The 24,015-nt window shown below is 40.7% G+C and overlaps 1 protein-coding gene across 1 annotated transcript in view; it reads right to left on the reverse strand.

The window, feature by feature from the left end:
• Positions 1-14,433: 14,433 nt before the first annotated feature.
• LOC139408338 (ras-related protein Rab-3C-like) overlaps positions 14,434-24,015 on the reverse strand; it is a 69,637-nt gene continuing 60,055 nt past the window's right edge. The window contains exons 4-5 of the mRNA XM_071152098.1: positions 17,377-17,501; positions 14,434-16,367 (exon numbers count right to left, since the gene is read on the reverse strand). Of these exons, the coding sequence (XP_071008199.1) occupies positions 16,177-16,367; positions 17,377-17,501 (316 nt within the window). The 3' untranslated portion in view covers positions 14,434-16,176. The remainder of the gene's footprint in view (positions 16,368-17,376; positions 17,502-24,015) is intronic.

Here is a 24,015-nt window from a genome sequence, read left to right on the forward strand (position 1 = left end):
AATGCTTGTGCGTCTAGTTCCGACAGTGCAGTTAATATCTAACATGTAATCTAACAATTCTGCAACAAATACCTAATACACACAAATCTAAGTAAAGGAATGGAATAAGAATATATAAATATAAATATATGGATGACCAATGACAGAGCGGCACAGGATAAATTGCAATAGATAGTATTGAATACAATATATGCATATGAGATGAGTAATGCAAGATATGTAAACATTATTAAAATTGCATTATTAAAGTTACTAGCTAACATCTAACTGCGTCTACTCAGGAAAAAGCAATACAACCACATCTAGCTAAGTCAACTCTTAGGAAAAAGCAATGCAACCACATCTAGCTAAGTCAACTCTTAGGAAAAAGCAATGCAACCACATCTAGCTAAGTCAACTCTTAGGAAAAAGCAATACAACCACATCTAGCTACGTCAACTCTTAGGATAAAGCAATACAACCACATCTAGCTAAGTCAACTCTTAGGAAAAAGTAATGAACACATCTAGCTAAGTCAACTCTCAAGAAAAAGTAATGAACACATCTAGCTAAGTCAACTCTCAGGAAAAAGCAATACAAACACATCTAGCTACGTCAACTCTTAGGAAAAAGCAATACAACCACATCTAGCTAAGTCAACTCTCAGGAAAAAGCAATAGCCAGATACTTTGGCTGACAGAAGATTAACTATATTTCCACAGCTGCACACCTGAGGTATAGCACGATGAACCTTGCATATATACATGTAATGTTCAGAGTGGACATGGCTCTTAATTTCAGTTGAGAGACGTGTGTCCTTTGTATACATTACGTTTCTAGTTGCATTTCTATGGTTCCTGTTGATGATCCACAAGGAATAGGATCCAGGTGGCGATGCAGTGTCTCATTGCAGCATCTCTCTAGAAATAGTCACCTCTCTGACACATATGTAGATTTTAACAGCACTGGACCAAACCTGATGGTGGCAATTATTATTCATTGTTATTGTATTTTTGAAGACATACAAAGGGACACTTTTAACTGCAAAGTTTCAAATGATGCTTTATTTGTGCTTTAGTCTTCAGATTGCCAATCTGTCCCCTCATCTTCACACAAAAAAAGGATTGTTGTATTTTCATGGATCTCGTCTCCAACTGTCACTTGGGTGGAACTGTAGATCATGCTTTGAACCTCAGTCGTAAATATAAAGCAGAAAATACAACTTTTTATATGCAACAGATAAATAAAAGCATGGGTTGATCAGGGTTCCTGAGTGGTGCAGCGGTCTAAGACACTGCATCTCAGTGCTAGAGCTGTCACTACAGACCCTGGTTCCATTCCAGGCTGTATCACAACCGGACGTGATTGGGAGTCCCATAGGGCTGCGCACAATTGGCCCAGCGTCGTCTGGTTTAGGGTTTGGCTGTCATTGTAAATAAGAATTTGTTCTTAACTGTCTTACCTAGTTTTAAAAAACTATTACTATTATTTCTAGAGTTATTAAAGCACTAGAGCTCAATTAACAAATTGATCATGAGCTCAATGAACAAATGACTATGAACAAAATTCCTAATTTCATCTGCCCACACTGCAGTGTAGGAGGACTGTTAAAGACTGTTGTAGTGACCTCAGTACAACGCCTAGCAAACTTGTAGAATTCTCCACATTGGTGTCAGAAGTGAGATGGCAACTCGGTGTGGCCATCAAGGCATGTCCCAACAGTGCGCGTGAACCAAGAGTGAAGCACAGTAGAAGAAGGTGATGAGTATGTTGAGTTTATCCATGCTTGCTGATCAGTAGTGCCATCTTGTGATGAATAAACGGAACTGACAGACCTCAAACTGCAGTTCATGGGGCTGTAGTGCTGGGCCAAGAGTCTATAGAGGAAGATATAATAGATTATCTGAAAATGTACCGTATTTTAGGGCTACATTCAATCCATGTCAAGGAAGATACACCTGAAAAGAGTTCCCTGGACATAAACCAGAGCAAAGTTCCCTGGACATAAACCAGAGCAAAGTTCCCTGGACATAAACCAGAGCAAAGTTCCTTGGACATGCACCCGAACATAATTAGCAGGAGATGCACCATTGGGCACCTTTGCTTCACTAGGAGCTGAACGGAACAAGATAAGTTTATCAGGTAAGTTGACTGAGTGAGAGCACATTCTCATTTACAGCAACCCCAATGAATAATCTATTCACCCTGAATCTTACATCAATTTAACAGTGACATGTGTCTATAGAAGGTACATAGATAGCTTACTGCTGATATCTCTGGTTTGAGGAAAGCAGACATAACTACCAATTTTTATCTCAGCGAGAGTGTCATCCTTAAGAGACTCATTTAACGTTAGTCAGGGGTCTATCAGTTCATTAATAATGATGTGTTCATAGATGTGGAAGACCATCAGGCTCTGGTACTTAATGGTTGGTTACATAGGTTATATCTTGTATAACGGTAGGTTGTGTATCATCTTGTTTATGGTAGGTTGTATATCATCTTGTTTATGGTAGGTTGTATATCATCTTGTTTATGGTAGGTTGTATATCATCTTGTTTATGGTAGGTTGTATATCATCTTGTTTATGGTAGACTGTATAACATCGTGTATAATGGTAGGTAGTATAAAAAAAATGAAAAGAGAAATCCTCAAATTCAAGTCCAACTGTGGCCCTACATTTACAGATTCACTGTATCTTAACCTCTTTATGAATGACACAGACACACGGTAGGTTGTATAACATCTTGTATAGTGGTAGGTAGTATAACATCTTGTATAGTGGTAGGTAGTATAACATCTTGTATAATGGTAGGTAGTATAACATCTTGTATAATGGTAGGTAGTATAACATCTTGTATAATGGTAGGTAGTATAACATCTTGTATAATGGTAGGTAGTATAACATATTGTATAATGGTAGGTAGTATAACATCTTGTATAAAGGTAGGTAGTATAACATCTTGTATAATGGTAGGTTGTAGATCATCAAATCAAATCAAATTTATTTGTCACATACACATGGTTAGCAAATGTTAATGCGAGTGTAGCGAAATGCTTGTGCTTCTAGTTCCGACAATGCAGTAATAACCAATGAGTAATCTAATCTAACAATTCCACAACTACTACCTTATACACACACAAGTGTAAAGGGATAAAGAATATGAACATAAAGATATATGAATGAGCGATGGTACAGAACGGCATAGGCAAGATGCAGTAGATGGTATCGAGTACAGTATATACATATGAGATGAGTAACGTAGGGTATGTAAACAAAGTGGCATAGTTTAAAGTGGCTAGTGATACATGTATTACATAAAGATGCAGTAGATGATATAGAGTACAGTATATACATATACATATGAGATGAGTAATGTAGGGTATGTAAACATTATATTAAGTAGCATTGTTTAAAGTGGCCAGTGATAAATTTATTACATCAATTTCCATTATTAAAGTGGCTGGAGTTGAGTCAGTATGTTGGCAGAAGCCACTCAATGTTAGTGATGGCTGTTTAACAGTCTGATGGCCTTGAGATAGAAGCTGTTTTTCAGTCTCTCGGCCCCTGCTTTGATGCACCTGTACTGACCTCGCCTTCTGGATGATAGCGGTGTGAACAGGCAGTGGCTTGGGTGGTTGTTGTCCTTGATGATCTTTATGGCCTTCCTGTGACATTGGGTGGTGTAGGTGTCCTGGAGGGCAGGTAGTTTGCCCCCGGTGATGTGTTGTGCAGACCTCACTACCCTCTGGAGAGCGTTACGATTGTGGGCGGAGCAGTTGCCGTACCAGGCGGTGATACAGCCCGACAGCATGCTCTCGATTGTGCATCTGTAGAGGTTTGTGAGTGCTTTTGGTGACAAGCCGAATTTCTTCAGACTCCTGAGGTTGAAGAGACGCTGCTGCGCCTTCTTAACAACACTGTCTGTGTGGGTGGACCAATTCAATTTGTCCATGATGTGTACGCCGAGGAACTTAAAACTTACTGCCCTCTCCACTACTGTCCCATCGATGTGGATAGGGGGGTGCTCCCTCTGCTGTTTCCTGAAGTTCACAATCATCTCCTTTGTTTTGTTGACGTTGAGTGTGAGGTTATTTTCCTGACACCACACTCCGAGGGCCCTCACCTCCTCCCTGTAGGCCGTCTCGTGTTGTTGGTAATAAAGCCTACCTCTGTAGTGTCGTCCGCAAACTTGATGATTGAGTTGGAGGCGTGCATGGCCACGCAGTCATGGGTGAACAGGGAGTACAGGAGAGGGCTCAGAACACACCCTTGTGGGGCCCCAGTGTTGAGGATCAGTGGGGTGGAGATGTTGTTACCTACCCTCACCACCTAGGGGCAGCCCGTCAGGAAGTCGCCCAGTTGCACAGGGCGGGGTAGTGACCAAGGGTCTCGAGCTTGATGACGAGTTTGGAGGGTGCTATGGTGTTAAATGCTGAGCTGTAGTCGATGAACAGCATTCTCACATAGGCATTCCTCTTGTCCAGATGGGTTAGGGCAGTGTACAGTGTGGTTGCGATTGCGTCGTCTGTGTACCTATTGGGGCGGTAAGCAAATTGGAGTGGGTCTAGGGTGTCAGGTAGGGTGGAGGTGATATGATCCTTGACTAGTCTCTCAAAGCACTTCATGATGACGGAAGTGAGTGCTAAGGGGCAGTAGTTGTTTAGCTCAGTTACCTTAGCTTTCTTGGGAAAAGGGACAATGGTGGCCCTCTTGAAGCATGTGGGAACAGCATACTGGGATAAGGATTGATTGAATATGTTCGTAAACACACCAGCCAGCTGGTCTGCGCATGCTCTGAGGACGCGGCTGGGGGTGCCGTCTGGGCCTGCAGCCTTGTGAGGGTTAACAAATTTAAATGTTTTACTCACATTGGCTGCAGTGAAGGAGAGTCCGCAGGTTTAGGTAGCGGGCCGTGTCAGTGGCACTGTATTGTCCTTAAAGCGACATCCTGGTCTGCGATCCGTGATTGACTGTAGACCCTGCCACATACCTCTTGTGTCTGAGCCATTGAATTGCGACTCTACTTTGTCTCTATACTGACGCTTAACTTGTTAGATTGCCTTGCGGAGGGAATAGCTACACTGTTTGTATTCGGTTATGTTTCCGGTCACCTTGCCTTGGTTAAAAGCAGTGGTTCATGCAGGAAACGAATGCTGGCATCAATCCACGGTTTCTGGTTTGGGAATGCTTTAATCGTTGCTGTCGTAATGGTAGGTAATGGTAGGTAGAATAACATATTGTATAGTGGTAGGTTGTATAACATCTTGTATAATGGTAGGTTGTAATGTATAACATATTGTATAATGGTAGGTTGTAATGTATAACATCTTGTATAATGGTAGGTTGTATAACATCTTGTATAATGGTAGGTTGTAATGTATAACATATTGTATAATGGTAGGTTGTAATGTATAACATCTTGTATAATGGTAGGTTGTATAACATCTTGTATAATGGTAGGTTGTATAAAATATTGTATATTGGTAGGTTGTAATGTTAAACATCTTGTATAATGGTAGGTTGTAATGGATAACATCTTGTATAATGGTAGGTTGTAATGTATAGCATCTGTGTAATGGTAGGTTGTATAAAATATTGTATATTGGTAGGTTGTAATGTTAAACATCTTGTATAATGGTAGGTTGTAATGTTTAACATCTTGTATAATGGTAGGTTGTAATGTATAGCATCTGTGTAATAGTAGGTTGTAATGTATAGCATCTGTGTAATGGTAGGTTGTATAGCATCTTGTATAATGGTAGGTTGTATAAAATCTTGTATATTGGTAGGTTGTAATGTTTAACATCTTGTATAATGTAGGTGGTATAGCATCTTGTAAAATGGTGGGATGTATAGCATCTTGAATAGTGGTAGGTTGTAATGTATAACATATTGTATAATGGTAGGTTGTAATGTATAACATCTTGCAAAATGGTAGGTTGTATAACATCTTGTATAATGGAAGGTCGTATAACATCTTGTATAATGGTAGGTTGTATAACATCTTGTGTAATGGTAGGTTGTATAACATATTGTATAATGGTAGGTTGTAATGTATAACATCTTGCAAAATGGTAGGTTGTATAACATCTTGTATAATGGAAGGTTGTAGTGTATAACATCTTGTGTAATGGTTGTAATGTATAACATCTTGTATAATGGTAGGTTGTAATGTATAACATTTTTTAATGGTAGAACAGAAATATGACTTGTTGGAAAGGTGGCATCCTATGACACGTGTCACGTTGAAAGTCACTGAGCTCTCCAGTAAGGCCATTCTACTGCCAACATTTGATTGCAAGGCTGTGTGCAACTGCCAACACCAGAGTCCAAAGGGATACATTCTAATAACAAGTATATCACATAAGCATATTATGCAGATAAGACATCTTAATTATCTATGTTACCCAACTAATTCTGATTCATCCGCCACACCAGCCAGCTATTTGTTTTGGGTGGAGAAAACAGAAAGGGAGGTGTGTCTACAGAGACACATAAGGTGACCTTGATTTAGAGCTCCATTCAGTCTGTAGCGCTGAAATGTTACAGATTGAGCGATAGAAATGTAAAGATCATTTCTGTTTTAGCCAACACGTACAGCATTTACCGTGAATGCTAATCAAATGTTATTGGTCACATACACATGGTTAACAGATGTTAATGTGAGTGTAGCAAAATGCTTGTGCTTCTAGTTCCTACAGTGCAGTAATATCTATAAAGTAATTTGATATGAGTAATGTAAGATATGTAAACATTATTAAAGTGGCATTATTTAAAGTGGAATTGTTTAAAGTGACTAGTGATCCATTCATAAAGTAGCCAGTGATTGGAATGCAGTCTCCATTAACGTGGGAACATTGAAATTTAAAGGCAATCACGCTGTAATGCTGAACTTCCGCAATACGGATTGAATAGAGCCCTTAATTCCCTAATAATTACACCACCTTTTACTTGGAGGAAATTAGGTTGAGTGAACCTGTCTTTTCCAAGTGGAATTTTTTTTCTTCCGATAACAGCACTGTAATTTACACATTTATTAGAGCTACTGATAAGAGCTTGATAAAAGAGTAATCTGTTTGGATAAGGGGATTGCAATTAAAGGCTAAATGTATTTATTTTACCTTTATTTAACTAGGCAAGTCAGTTAAGAACAAATTTGTATTTTCAATGACGGCCTAGGAACAGTGGGTTAACTGCCTGTTTAGGGGCAGAACGACAGATCTGTACCTTGTCAGCTCGGGGGTTTGAACTTGCAACCTTCTGGTTACTAGTCCAACGCTCTAACCACTAGGCTACCCTGCCGCCCCAGATGTTAATGTGAGTGACAATTGTTTTAGAACTATTTTACCTTATGATCAAGGTACTGTCAGGCTCCTGCTTCCTCCACTAGGGTACCTCTATGATCATACCTTGGAGATTAATTTGAAACCAATCATGTGGCAAATCTTCAGAGGCACAGTATTTATTTATTCAGTGGTACATGCATTCACAGTCTAAATTTATAGGATCCTTCCCACTATATGATTGATATCTTAAGCAATAAAATCTCAATTTATCAATTAAAAGTTTATGGAAAAACTGCACCTGTCCTCCGTTGCTACTAAAAAGGGTCCTCGGATCAGTCGTTAGATGGGGTGATATCTGTAAAGTGGGGCACAGATAACAAAGAGGAGGGCATCAAGACATTCAAAATGGCTACAGGGATGGAGATGCAGGAGTCAGGGCTTTGGGTCACGGGGGTCTGGGATCCTCACCGGATTGTCTGCAGTGGTGGTGGTCAAGTGTCCCTATGGTGCAAGGGACCTTACCATTGAAGAGGCAGTGAAGTCGAAGGATTTCCGTGAAGACCATCCTTACTGGCACCAGGTCCAAGGTCAGCTCCATAATCACTGGAAGGGACACTGCTTCTTCGTTGTGTGGAGCACCAAGCCTCCTTCACCATCCACCGTGACAACCTCTGACAGACTCATATTGCCCCTCCTGTCAGTACCTGTTTTCAGGGAAGACAACGGTCCTAAAATATTCCACATAGTTCATACACACACTCTAGAACCCCTGAATAGGTTATATGACATATTAGTGTTGCTCAAAGCAGCCAACTAAAGTCATGTGGTTAACTGTATCATGGACACAGTGAGAATTTATATCTATGATGTTCAAATTATTTCTCACTCCTTACTTGCTAAAGGCTCCATTTCCATGTCTGTACCTGACATTCTTGAAAAACAAGTGAACATTGAATAAAGATCACACAAAAACAGCAGGCTCCTATAATTATATTATAGGACAATATTACATTCAATATATTACATGATATTACATTCAATATATTACATGATATTACATTCAAGTTTTGGTCAAAGCAGCCAACTGAAGTAATGTAGTTAACGTAAGTTAATTTACAAAGGCTGGTCTTTAAAAATGTATATATATATATATATTTAACCTTTATTTAACCAGGTAGGCCAGTTGAGAACAAGTTCTCATTTACAACTGCAACCTGATCACACTGACACAGAATGGTCTGAGTGCACCTCCTCCGTTTCATTCAGTAGTACAACACAATTCACATCGCATTGTATCATGGGCACAGTGGGAATTTATATCTGTGATGTTTAAATTATGTCTTACCCCCAGAGTGAGAGTAAATCACTTCCAGCAGATCTCCTTGTTGAGGGTGGCGTTAATCATTTACTGCTTCTCGTGGGGTGAGCCTGAGGTTTCAGCATGTCACGCCTTATATCTAAAACATTGGGAAAAGGGGACATAAAGTCATGCATCTATGCATCTACAAATTAAATGTTTTACACAATATTCTATCATATTTGATGAGTTACTGACCTGTCCGTTCACAGGCTCGATCAGCTGTAGTCTCCACAAGCGGATCACACTGACACAGGATGTCCATGCATCATACAGTCTGAGGGATGCAGTCCTGTTGGACTGAACAACAAAGAGACATGGTCAGTGGTAGGTCTTTTTTAATGCTGTATCACCATCTTTATCTGGACAGAAAACACATTATTTATCAAACTCAACACCTAATCCTCATGCCTCATTGTTTGTTTCCCAATCAACAGTCTGGATCTTCCTCTTCTGTCATGATGGATGACCTACCTTTTCTGGTACCATTTCTCTTTTCCAACGGAAAATGGTAGCTACAGACCCGAGTGTCGTCACTGGGTTTACTAGCTAAATTGATTACTAAAACAGTAACATTTACATTAAAATACCATAATCCACAGACTTGATGAAAGTAACGGTAAAATAAACTGGAATTGGTCTATCTGCACATCTAAAATCTTACTATGTGGACGGGACATCTCAAATTAAATCTAATTTTATTTGTCACATGGGCCCGAATACAACCTTACCATGAAATGCTTACTTACAAGTACTTAACCAAAAATGTAAAACAAGAGTTATGAAAATATTTACTAAATAAATTAATGTAAAAAATAAATATAAAATGTAACACAATAAAATAACAATAGCGAGGATATATACAGGGGGTACCGGTACCGAGTCAATGTGCGGGGGAACAGGTTAGTAGAGGTAATATGTACATGTAGGTAAAATAACTATGCTTAGATAATAAACAGCAGTATAAAAACAAAGGGGGCGGGGGGGGGGGTCAATGTAAATAGTTTGGGTGGCCATTTGATGAATTGTTCAGCAGTCTTATGGCTTGGAGGTAGAAGCTGTTATGGAGCATTTTGGTTCTAGACTTGGTGCCCCCGTACCGCTTGCAGTGCGGTAGCAGAGAGAAAAGTCTATGACTTGGGTGACTGGAGTCTTTGACAATTTTTTGAGTCTTCCTCTGACACCGTTTAGTATATAGGTCATGTATGGTAGGAAGCTTGGCCCCAATGATGTACTGGGCCGTACGCACTACCCTCTGTAGCGCCTTATGGTCAGATGCCGAGCAGTTGCCATACCAGCCGGTGATGCAACCGGTCAGGATGCTCTCGATGGTGCAGCTGTATAACTGAGGATCTAAGAACCCATGCCAAAACTTTTCAGTCTGCTGTTGTGCCCTCTTTACAACTGTCTTGGTGTGTTTGGACCATGATAGTTTGTTGGTGATGTGGACACCAAAAACGTGAAAAACTTTCAACCCGCTCCACTACAGCTAGCAAAACAGTCCTGTAACGTAGCATCCGCGTCATTTGACCACTTTCGTATTGAGCGAGCCACTGGTACTTCCTGCTTAAGTTCTCTTGTAAGCAGGAATCAGGAGGATATAATTATAGTCAGATTTACCAAATGGAGGGCGAGGGAGACCTTTATATGGATCTCTGTGTGTGGCGTAAAGGTTGTCTTGAGATATTTTCCCTCTGGTTGCACATGTGACATGCTGGTAGAAATGAGGTAAACGGATTTAAATTTGCCTGTATCATAGTCCCCGGACACTAGGAGTGCCACTTATGGATGGACATTTTCTTGTTTGCCTATGGCCTTATACAGATTGCTGAGTGAGCTCTTAGTGCCAGCATCGGTTTGTGGTGGTAAATAGACGGCTACGAATAATATAGATGAGAACTCTTGGCAGATAGTGTGGCCTGCACAGCTTATCATGAGGTACTCAGGCGAGCAATACCTCAATACTTCTTTAATATTAGACATCACGCACCAGCTGTTATTGACAAATAGACAGAAACCCCCTCATCTTACCAGACGTAGTTTCCCTGTCCTGCCGATGCATGGAAAACCCAGCCAGCTCTATATTATCTGTGTCATCGTTCAGCCACGACTCAGTGAAACATAACATATTACAGTTCAATGTCACGTTGGTAGGATAGTCTTAATTGTAGATCTTCAATTTTATTTTCAAATGGTTGCAGGTTGGCCAATTGTATGGATGGTAGTGGAGGTTTACTCACCCGCCCGACCTCCGCTGCCTTTTTCTCCATCTTTTCTTCCCGCAAATGACAGGGATTTGGACCTGGTCTCGAGAAAGCAGTATTTCCTTCGTGTCGAACTTCTTAAAGAAAAACATCTTTGTCCAGTTCGAGGTGAGTAACCGCTGCTTTTTTTCAGACAAAAGACAGTAGCAGCAACATTATGTACAACATAATTTTAAAAAATAAGTTGCGGAAAAAAAGCACAAAAAAAGCACAGTTGGTTAGGAGCCTGTAAAACGGCAGTCATCCCCTCCGGAGACACATTTCTGCTGTGATGGAGGAATTATCTGGAATGCTCAACTAGATGATCAGGACAGTCTAGGATGCCCTTTGCCTGAAAATGTGAAGTATTGAGATGAGCTATATGACTGTACTTCTAATTCTCAACAGGAAAGTTAAAACTATCATCCGTAAGGCCACTGAGGATGACCAACAGTGATAGGGGGATCATCTGAAAGGGAATGACATGCAGGGATGTCATTTAAATATTTTGGGCACTGGCCAGCAGACCACGATTTCTACATTCAGGTCTTAAATCTGTGACATGCGATGTTTGTTAATTTCACTGCTGTGTCAGGCTAGTTTGCCACGTGCTTTAGCCGCCGTCTGAAGTTAGGTGTACATCTAGCACATTTCCATATGCACCTGGCTAACCACCGATCTTTGACCTAACCAACATTGCTTGTTAGCAGCTGGCAAACAGGGCTTACCGTATCACACGGCTCCAGTGATGCCTCTCGCTTACAGAGGTCGGAAAACAATCAAATGCATGTGTACTTATCAGAGTAGTGGTTACAAACGGGTATATACTGTAGCACAGAACCATCCTTGCTTCTGATCGACGGAGAGTACTAAGGTTGGCTGGTTCGCTACAAAGGCCAAGATTCAAGTAATTTAAACATGCTAAAGTAGTTAGCTATGTAATTTGAAAAACTTTTTTTTTTAAAGAACACGCACGAGAAATACTCAATTATTTACAAAAGAAACTAATAAGACTATAATATCTACTTGCTACTTGAGATGAGTTTGCATAGAGAAATGTGCCTTGAGGAATGACGTCAAAGCTTGCCACAACATGTGTAGTTCTGTATGATAGCCACATTAGCGTCTAATTAGCATTTCGTTTTGGGGGGGGGGGGGTAATTACAGGCGAAAGTTACCTTGTCCGAGAGAGATTTGCGTGGTTATCAAAACGTCACGCCAGGGTAAGCCTACACAAAACACAGATCTAAAATCCCTTACGCAAATATCAATGGTGAAAAAAACGATTGGAACCATTTCCGGGTTTTACCGCTAGATTTTATGGGTATTAGGACTGTGATGTGGTATTCAATAGGGCCTTCTTTGGCAGTGCTGACTCAACAAAATATGACCATGAAAAATAACAGATACCTTAACTCAGATGACAATAGAATGTAGTAATATGATTACAAGAAGGGCAAAGGCTGAAATTGTAAGGACTTCATTACCAATTAAAATGGTCTAATAACTATGAAACTAAATTGGCAATAATATGGTGTAGGTACATTGCTTTCTTACTTCTTTCTCCAGCAGATGGCAGACTTACAGTGCCAGTTAGACAAAGAAACCATCTGGGTATGCCATACATTTTTATTTCCCCCAATCTTGAAACCATTGAAATTGTAACAAACTGCCCCCCCCCCCCCCCCCCCCCCAAAAAATACACAAGAATACAATTGGTATATTTTTATTGTCATCTTGAAAACACCTGTGTAATACATCATGTCACATACACATAAAAGTAAATATCCAGCTCATGAGTAGTTCATACAAGGAAAATAGAATACTGTAGGTCACTATAATAGTACAATTATGTATTATCAGTTTAGGTCCATCTGAAGACTCAAAAGAGATACAGCAAACATTTTCTGTTATAGGATAGCTATTATACAAATAAAGAATTCAAAGAAACCACTTGACTTCTTTTTTTTTTACCAGACACGCCATTGACACGTTTTATTACTACCAGTGTGTCTCTACAGCCGAAGAGTCCGATTCAAACACTCCCAGCTACAGTACAGACATGTTGAGAACGTGTGAAAGAACAGCAGGAGAAAACGACATTTAGCAGTTGTATGGTGAATTTGTGAGAGGCTTTTGAGGGTTTGTTCACCGCTTGAATTCTAATTGTGTTAGGCTACATGGAGGAAAGGTCCCAGAGAATATTGGTGAGGTGAGCAGCTGGCGTTACGCTTGAACAGATGCGACGGCAGAATAGGGCAGGCTAGGATCTCTGAACTGGCTTCTCCACGTTCACAAAGCAGAAAATGCCAGACCGAGGAGCAGCGCACTACAAACAATTGTTTCAAAAAGGTGAAGGGAAAGTGACCTGCTGTCAAGGACACCGTACTGTACTTAGTAGAGTGCCAATTAACCTAAGAGGGGTCAAGGGGGTCAACATTTGATCATTAGTGTGTTATCATTAGAGCCCCTGGTATACAGAGAAGTACGCTGTTTCTCTTTTTGTGTGTGTTATGAATGGAATGACAATGCCGTTTATGACTTATTCAATAACAAAGGCTAAAGTGACCTGTTATTAACCAGTTTGTCTTGTTTCTGTCCATACTGCATATACCGTAGTAAGGCTTCATCTCTGTCTCAATGTTTCACAGAAGCTGAACAATATCTTGGGACCCGCATACTAAGAGGGCTGTTGTTACTGCACCAGAAAACACAATATAAAGCTGTACACATGCTGAAGTCTATAAAACAACAAATAGTATATATTTCATTAAGGAGGTGGATGAATGTACAAGGGGAGGCAGCCAATCACACATAGAATTCTCTCTCATTCACACGTACAGCATTCTCTCTACCACTTTGTCGACAACTGTCTTGGCAGCGGAACCATCTAGAGACGTTTCCCGTCTTTAGATAACAGTGTTGACATTGTGAGAAAATGACTTGGCTTTCTGACAGGCTGCATTTTCTCACTATCACACGTCACAATCATGCCCACTTGGGTTCAGTTGGAAAGACATCGGAACTTGCTTTCTCTTGTTCCACTATTAGGACTCGTCTTACGTTTTCTGCTACAAAAGTAGGAGACTTTCCACTACGCCCCTGGCCCATTGAACCCCTACTCACACACCACTCGTAAAAAGGAATTCAATCCTAACAGTTATGCATGGCACAGACTGATGGCTATTCACAGAGAAACAGGCTTTTAAAATATTGCACTTATTGGCCCATTGCACCTCAAGACGAGACCTGAAGGTGCACAAATACAATACAATAAGTATACCGATATAGATATATAGAAATAGATCTTGCAAAATTTCATGCAAGTGTGCTGCTGAAAATTGTTTGCTACTGAAAATGCAACGATTCGGAGGCAGTTCGTTTTCACAAGTGCAACAATCGATTGCAGCATTTTCTACAAGACACTATTTGGCATGACACTTGGTCTAGCTAATAGTAACATACCCTTTTTCACAAAATAATCTCACAACACCTAAAAACAGCTTCCTTTCTATTTGTTTTATAGCACATTGGCACGTAGGGGTCCATTTAGGATAACTTCAAGGGAACTTTTCTATAACAATAGAAAAGTAACAGAGTCGAAAACAGAAGTAAAACATTACTGCAAGTACAGTAAATGAATGGTGAATAATGTCAGAAGGAGTGTCTCTAATAAAAAGTATTTGAGGTGAAGTCCAGAGAATGAGATGGTATGAATTATGGAAGTGGCTCCTTATTCATAATCCTGTAGTCAAGTCAGGTCAGACTTTTGAAATATTGATGCCGTGACTCACATCCCTGAAATAGTTGTCTGGGACCTCTCCTTGGGCTCTCTGTATGTCTCACAATGTCTCTCAATCTGTATTGTTCCAGGAACTTGCATTATTATGAGCTTTCTGCTGTTAATTTAGGACCATTTCATTAACAGTCGCAGCACTGGACCTAGCACTGCAGTACGGAACCCATTTGAGGACATCTGTAAACCCAGACTGAAACGTACGGCTGACAACTGAGAATGACCTACAATGGATTCCGCACTGCAGAAATGATTAGGTCTTAGTTACTCCAGATGACTGACCAGTTGGCAGTATTGCACAGACCATTGCTTGTACATAGATATAACATTGAGAAACACATCAGAAACTGTTCTCTGCACTCACAGATGCATACTGTTTTCAAACAACAGTCATCGGGTTAGTAATCATACCACTTTACAGCCACATTAAATGTACCACTTATTTAATAAAGTAAACTGTTAAATACCACACTGGCATTATTATCATGACTACCTACCTATCCTACAATATAGTACTGTACATGTTAGTATTAGACAACTGTTATACTATGGCAGCTAATCCACAGTCACTGAACAAACTACTTTATTAATATCCTGAGAATAAAGCCATGCATCTGTCTAACCACAGATAAATACATTGGTTCTAACCACAGATAATCACATTTTTTCTAACCACAGATAATCACATTGGTTCATTCTAACCTCGGATAGTCACATTGGTTAATTCTAACCTCGGATAATCACATTGGTTCATTCTAACCTCAGATAATCACATTGGTTCATTCTAACCTCAGATAATCACATTGGTCAATTCTAACCACAGATAATCACATGAGTTCTAACCACAGATAATCACATGGGTTTCACATCTAGTGTGGCGATGGAAAAAATATGAAACAATATACAAACAACTAACTGAAAGGCATCACTTTCGTAAGGTAGGTAATACTTTTTTACGGTAATGTTCAATGCTTAAAAGTGACACACAGACACACACACACACACACACACACACACACACACACACACACACACACACACACACACACACACACACACACACACACACACACAGTAGGAATAGTGGGAGGGAAGAAATACAGGATATGCAAGAGGGAACTGGCAACTTATCCATACACAGATCATCATGTCATTGACAGAGCATTCCATAAACAACACACTATTTTCTCTGGTTAATATAGTATATAGAAGATCCTGTATTTCTGTTTTATATAAATAAATAGATAAATGTACCGACTGACGTGGCATTAGTGATTCATGGTCATCGCATACTGACATGGCATTACTGTTCATGTCTATTTTTCAGTTTTGTGAACGTACAACATATGTGTCAGACAATTTGAAACATAAAAAAAATCTGAAAAAATGTACTAGGCACATCAGAAGTCAGATATGAAGAATAATACAATTTAAGGTATTACAGATCTACCTAAGGGATAATACAATATTTTGGCAATCTCATACGTCTTAGATTGTTGTCATTCTCCTGGTTAACAACCGCAGTTGGGCTGCTGCAAGGGAGGAGGGTTGTCAGTTAGCCTAGCATTGGACGTTCCTGTGGTGACAGACGGGTCAGTCTCTAAACTGTCGGACATCTTGTCGCATATGAGGTCGACGAGACGCTCAAATGTTTGTTTTACGTTGACATTGTCCTTGGCACTCGTCTCGAAGAACTCAAACCCTAAGAGATAGAAAGGGTCAGGCAGAGAAGGGAGATATCAGGGTTTTGTCTCTGCGTGTGTCTCTGTCTCTGCGTGCGTCTCTGTGTGCGTGCATCTTTGTGTGTGTGTGCGTGTATATTCAGTGACCTTTTTCGAAAATATTTAGATATGTATTATTATATTGCTTCACAGATTTCTTACTCTTCTGTGCTCTTTCCACCAATAAGAAAGAGGCTGAGTGCGGCGCTGTTCTGGAGTGTGTTGGTGTCAGCCAATTAGAAGTGTTTAATTATGGCCGAGCAATAGAGGAGCCTAGTGAAGGCTCTAATTAATAATACATGGCAGAGGTGTGCTCAGGCTGTCTCATAAACCCATTATCATTCTGCATCATAAAAACTAAACACCACATACACTTTTGCGTGACCTACAGTATATTGAACCTATCGTCGCTGTTTGATGAAAACCATTAACAACAATACAATTAGGAAAATTCAGAAGATATTTTGAAAAGAAAATCTTGGTCCTTAAGTAATGAAATGCTCAGAGTACATTAAGGGGAGTTACTGTTTTCAATAAATGTAAAATATTTTATGGAATTGCACCACCAGGAAACCAGTACCCCAGATAACTTCCTTGAACCACGGGATAACTTCCTTAGACTTCCGGACTAGGTTTTGGGATGTGTACTAGATCCCTTTCTTGAAATTTGGTTTTTGGACCTTCCAGATCACTTTTTTTGCACACTCAGATTACTTTTTTGGACCCTTCTCAAATAACCCAGTAAAAAGTTTGTGATGTTATCATTAAAAGTTTACCATCAAATACTACATTAAATTGATGCAGACTGAATCTTAAATTTCTACAAAATTAGACATGCCAGCTTGGACATTCTAATAAATCATCCACTGATATCAACATGACACTTACCCAACATATTTGAGTCAAACCTATTTCTCCAGCCAGGGTTTGTCCCTTTCTGAGAGTACTGATTTGAGGAGGATATGATTGACAGCGAAGTTGTCCACTCACCAAGCTGTTCGGCCAGCATTCGACCACTATCCACTGACACCACTCTCTCCTCCTCCATGTCAGCCTTGTTCCCCGCCAGGATTACCTGGGCGTTGTCCCATGAGTACGTCTTAATCTGGGTTGACCTGTGATGGCACAGGACAGAGACATTCAATCACTGAATCTCCAAAATTCCCATACATTTCCCAAATTCCCAAAATTGCATGTATTAAATTATTTTTCCCCTCATCAATCTACACACAATACCGCACAATGACAAAGTAAACAACGATTTTTGTCATTTTTGCAAATGTATAAAAAAACAACTGATATTTCACATTTACATAAGTATTCAGACCCTTTACTCAGTACTTTGTTGAAGCACCTTTGGCAGCGATTACAGCCTCGAGTCTTCTTGGATATGACGCTACAAGCTTGGCACACCTGTATTTGGGTAGATTCTCCCTTTCTTCTCTGCAGATGCTCTCAAGCTCTGTCAGGTTGGATGGGGAGCGTCGCTGCACAGCTATTTTCAGGTCTCTCCAGAGATGTTCGATCCGGGTCAAGTCCAGGCTCTGGCTGGGCCACTCAAGGACATTCAGAGACTTGTTGTGAAACCACTCCTGCGTTGTCTTGGCTGTGTGCTTAGGGTCATTGTTCTGTTGGAAGGTGAACCTTCGCCCCAGTCTGAGGTCCTGAGCACTCTGGAACAAGTTTTCATCAAAGTTCTCTCTGTACTTTGCTCCATTCCTCTTTCCCTCAATCTTGACAAGTCTCTCAGTCCCTGCTGCTGAAAAACATCCCCACAGCATGATGCTGCCACCACCATACTTCACCGTAGGGATGTGATTGGCCAGGTGATGAGCAGTGCCTGGTTTCCTCCAGAAGTGATGCTTGGCATTCAGGCTAAAGAGTTCAATGTTGGTTTAATCACATCAGAGAATCTTGTTTCTCATGGTCTGAGAGTCCTGTAGATGACCTTTGGCAAACTCCAAGCGGTCTGTCATGTGCCTTTTACTGAGGAGTGGCTTCCGTCTGGCCACTCTACCATAAAGACCTGATTGGTTGAGTGCTGCAGAGATGGTTGTCATTTTGGAAGGTTCTCCCATCTCCACAGAGGAACTCTGTCAGAGTGACCATTGTGTTCTTGCTAAGTTTGGCCGGGTGGCCAGGTCTCGGTAGAGTCTTGGTGGTTCCAAACTTCTTCCATTTAAGAATGATGGAGGCCATTGTGTTCTTCGGGACCTTCAATGCTGCAGAAATGTTTTGGTACCCTTCCCTAGATCTGTGCCTTGACATAATCCTGTCTCGGAGCTCTACGGAAAATTCCTTCAATCTCATGGCTTGGGTTTTGCTCTGTAGAGTCAACTGTGGTTCCTTAAAAAAGACAGATGTGTGCCTTTCCAAATCATGTCCAATCCATTTAATTTACCACAGGTAGACTCCAACAAGTTGTAGAAACATCTCAAATAACCCGTTTCCACTTTGTCATTATGGGGTATTGTGTGTAGGTTGATGAGGAAAAACATGTATTTAATCAATTTTAGAATAAGGCTGTAACGTAGCAAAATGTGGAAAATCTGAAGGGTTCGTAACACTTTCGGAATGCATGTATATATACAGTACCAGTCAAACGTTTTGACACACCTACTCATTCAAGGGTTTTTCTTTATTTTTACTATTTTCTACATTGTAGAATAATAGTAAAGACGTCAAAACTATGAAATAACACATATATATGTTATGTGTTATATATATATACATGTAGTAACCAAAAAAGTGTTTAACAAATCAAAATACATTTTATGTTCTTCAAATCAAAATACATTTTAGATTCTTTGACTTGATGATAGCTTTGCACACTCTTGGCATTCTCTCAACCAGCTTCATGTGGTAGTCACCTGGAATGCATTTCAATTAACAGGTATACCTTGTTAAAAGTTCATTTATGGAATTTATTTCCTTCTTAATGTGTTTGAGCCAATCAGTTGTGTTGTGATAAGGTAGGGGTGGTATACAGAAGATAGCCCTATTTGGTAAAAGACCAACTACATATTATGGCAAGAACAGCTCAAATAAGCAAAGAGAAATGACAGTCCATCATTATTTTAAGAAATTAAGGTCAGTCAATCCAGAACATTTCAAAAACTTTGAAAGTTTTTCAAGTGCAGTGGCAAAATCCATCAAGCGCTATGATGAAACTAGCTCTCCTGAGGACCGCCACAGGAAAGGAAGATCCAGACTTACCTCTGCTGCAGAGGATAAACTCATTAGAGTTATTGCAGCCCAAATAAATGCTTCACAGAGACACATCTCAACATCAACTGTTCAGAGGAGACTGCGTGAATCAGGCCTTCATGGTCAAATTGCTGCAAAGAAACCACTACTAATGGACACCAATAATAAGAAGAGACTTGCTTGGGCCAAGAAACACGAGCAATGAACATGAGACCGATGGAAATATGTCCTTCCGTCTGATGAGTACGATTTTGAGATTTTTGGTTCCAACCGCCATGTCTTTGTGAGACACAGAGTAGATGAACGGATGATCTACGCATGTATGATTCCCAACGTGAAGCATGGAGGTGAGATGGTATGGAGGTGCTTTGCTGGTGACACTGTCAGTGATTTATTTAGAATTCAAGGCATACTTAACCAGCATCGCTACCACAGCATTCTGCAGCGATACGCCATCCATCTGGTTTGCACTTAGTGTGACTATCATGTATTTTTCAACAGGACAATGACCCAACGCACCTCCAGAAGGTGTAAGGGCTATTTGACCAAGAAGGAGAGTGATGGAGTGCTTCATTAGATGACCTGACCTCCACAATCATCCAACCTCAACCCAATTGAGATGGGTTGGGATGAGTTGTACCGCAGAGTGAAGGAAAAGCAGCCAACAAGTGCTCAGCATATGTGGGAACTCCTTCAAGACTCTTGGAAAAGCATTCCTCATGAAGCTGGTTGAGAGAATGCCAAGAGTGTGCAAAGCTGTCATCAGACAAAGGGTGACTATTTTGAAGAATCTCAAATGCAAAATATATTTTGATTTGTTAAACACTTTATGGTTACTACATGATTCCATATATGTTATTTCATAGTTTTGATGTCTTCACTATTATTCTACAATGTATAAAATTGTTAAAATAAAGAAAAACTCTTGAATGAGTAGGTGTGTCCAAACTTTTGACTGGTATTCTAGATATAAGAAAAGTGGCAGCATAGAATCAGGGTGAAGACGAGGTCCTCGTGTTCTCTAGTCTGTAACAGGTTACATCAGGGTGAAGATGTGGACCTCATGTTCTCTAGTCTGTAACAGGTTACATCAGGGTGAAGATGTGGACCTCATGTTCTCTAGTCTGTAACAGGTTACTCCAGTGACAATAACACTTGGGATGTTCCATGTTGACTATTTCTTGTTCCCAGCATATTTCTGTTAGGCTAAGGATTATATTACCCCAACCTAGATTTGTCATTTTCAAAGTTTTCATAAACTAATGCCCAGAGGACGTTCTCCTCTGGTGGTGTCACAAAACCATTTGGGAATCACATTGAAACATTCTTTGATTAAAATGTTTTGATATCTGTGCTACTGGTCCCTCAAGCCCAATAAGGGACATAAACCTCACGTAAAACATTTTATACAGAACCCTTGAGGGTTTAATTACCTGAAAGTCTTGATTTTAAAAATGCACCAGCGACATAACTGAATCATTTAAAAGGTGCTTCATAGATACCTTGGAAGTCACAGCGCTGTACTCTGATAAATAAACACTGTATTATATTCAAAATAAATACATATTATATATATTATTAAAACGTATTACAGAGCATTTTGTAACCTGGAGCCATGGCAACATCGTGGCTGCCGGGGAGAGGAATATGGTAGGGTACTATTGTGGGCGTGAGGGTGAAGAGCAATACCGGCCCCAACTGTACACAACATAAACAACACAGAGCAAATGCTGTCTGCCCAGAGAGAGAGAGAGTGAGAGAGAGCAAGGATGGAGATAGAAAAGCAGGGTTAGAGATAGGGGGGGAATCAAGATACATGCTGGTAGGAATCAAGAGACATGGGAGTAGGAATCAGGATACATGGGGGTAGGAAGCAGAATACATGGGGGTCGGAATATGGATACATGGGGGTAGGATTTGTGGGTAGGAATCAGGATACATGGGGATAGGAAGCAGGATACATGGGGGTATGAATCAAGATACATGGGGGTAGGATTCAAGATACATAGGGGTAGGAATCAAGATATATGGAGGTAGGAAGCAGGATACATGGGGGTAGGAAGCAGGATACATGGGGGTAGGAATCAGGATACATGGGGGTAGGATTCAGGATACATGGGGGTAGGATTCAGGATACATGGGGGTAGGAAGCAGGATACATGGGGGTAGGAGGCAGGATACATGGGGGTAGGATTCAGGATACATGGGGGTAGGAAGCAGGATACATGGGGGTAGGATTCAGGATACATGGGGGTAGGATTCAGGATACATGGGGGTAGGAAGCAGGATACATGGGGGTAGGAAGCAGGATACATGGGGGTAGGATTCAGGATACATGGGGGTAGGATTCAGGATACATGGGGGTAGGAAGCAGGATACATGGGGGTAGGAAGCAGGATACATGCGGGTCAGGAATATGGATACATGGGGGTAGGAATGAAGATACATGGGGGTAGAATTTGTGGGTAGGAATCAGGATACATGGGGGTAGGAATCCGGATACATTGAGTAGGGCTCAGGATACATGGGGGTAGGAAGCAGAATACATGGGGGTCGGAATATGGATACATGGGGGTAGGATTCAGGATACATAGGGGTAGGAATCAGGATACATGGGGGTATGATTCAGGATACATGGGGGTATGATTCAGGATACATGGGGGTAGGAATCAGGATACATGGGGGTAGGAATCAGGATACATGGGGGTAGGAATCAGGTTACATGGGGGTAGGTATCAGGATACATGGGGGTATGATTCAGGATACATGGGGGTAAGAATCAGGCTACATGGGGGTAAGAATCAGGATACATGGGGGTAAGAATCAGGATACATGGGGGTAAGAATCAGGATACATGGGGGTATGATTCAGGATACATGGGGGTAAGAATCAGGATACATGGGGGTAGGATTCAGGATACATGGGGGTAGAATTTGTGGGTAGGAATCAGGATACATGGGGGTAAGAATCAGGATACATTGTGGTAATAATCAGAATACATGGGTTAGGAATCAAAATATATTGTGGTAATAATCAGGACACGTGTTCATATTATATACACTGTGTTATGTTAGAATGAGAAACCAGTAGACAGGGCAATGAATAGGGAGAGAGGGAGGGATAGCGAAAGAGAGGTAGTGATGGAGAGAGGAAGGGATAGAGAGGGGGGGGTGAAAGAGAGGCAGGGGGCGAAAGAGAGGGAGGGGAAGTGTGTTAGGTTGGGATGAGCGAGAGAGACAGAGAAGGAAGGAGAGCGAAAAGGTAAAGATGGAGAGTGAGAGAAGTGGGTGGAGGTAGAGAAACCATCCACAGGGTGGGTTCATATTAAGACTGACAGACAGAGAAATTAGAAAAGTAGGAGGGGAAGAGGTTGTGTGTTGAAGAGAGAAAAAGATGACTTAGCATTTACATTTCTTGTTATGAAACTCATAATTGGACTTAATCAATACTCAACGCTCTTCCCTTTCTCTTGGTTCATAGATTCTGTCCCTGATGGTACCATATTCCAAATATAGTGCACTTCCTTTGGCCTAAGGGCCCTGGTCAAAGGTAGGCAACTACATAGGGATTAGGGTGCCATTTGGGACTTAATCATAGGACTGAACAAGTCTGTTGTTTCACCCAATTATTCATTACTAGAAACTCATAGTTAATTTTTTTCGCTGAGTCCATTGGGTCAATGCGATTATGATGGATTGCATTGCTATAGTGTTGCACTGTGTGCAAATATAGATATTTTTGGGGGACCAGAAGAACACTATTCCTTATTTAGCACTCTAAAAAGTGTTTGTTGCCATGTATTTGGATTATTAAAAAACTAACTCTGTAAACGTTGTGGAGCTTTTCTCACAGTTAAGCCATGAGTTCATTGACACGAAGGAGACTTTAGCATTTATATCAGAAAGTCTTCAAATAGCAGCATTCTCTCCAATGGTTTTAGAAATGCCAAGGAGTCTTACCCAATCCCAATACTTATGTCATTTACTTTCTTTGTCTCCTTTCCTGAGTGAGCCAATACATGAAACCAACGGTCAGTTAGAATTTCCACAATATTTCACCTATCCATTAGGGCTTGCATAGTTACAGTATAACCATGTAACCGACGGTTATGGATGAAGACCGTCACGGTGCAACGAACCGCTGGGGTTGAGTTCGTTTTTGTGTTAACATGGACTCTTAACGTGATGAAAGTTTGTCACTCCTTGCTGAAACAAGCAAGATATTGGAGCGAACAAGTTTCGGTTGCCTAGACAACACCCCCCACAATGCAGCAAAACACCCAGGAGAGGAGAAAATGTGTGTAAAAAAAAGTGTTTATTTTGTTTTAGTTTTCTGCTATTCCAACGGTTATTGCAGACATTTGTCTGTTATCCAAAATTGCAGCAGCAATCCATTGTTTGGTTTTGTTTACTTGGACAGTGT

The sequence above is a fragment of the Oncorhynchus clarkii genome, chromosome 5 (genome assembly GCF_045791955.1).
Source record: "Oncorhynchus clarkii lewisi isolate Uvic-CL-2024 chromosome 5, UVic_Ocla_1.0, whole genome shotgun sequence".
Classification (NCBI taxonomy): Eukaryota; Metazoa; Chordata; class Actinopteri; order Salmoniformes; family Salmonidae; genus Oncorhynchus; species Oncorhynchus clarkii.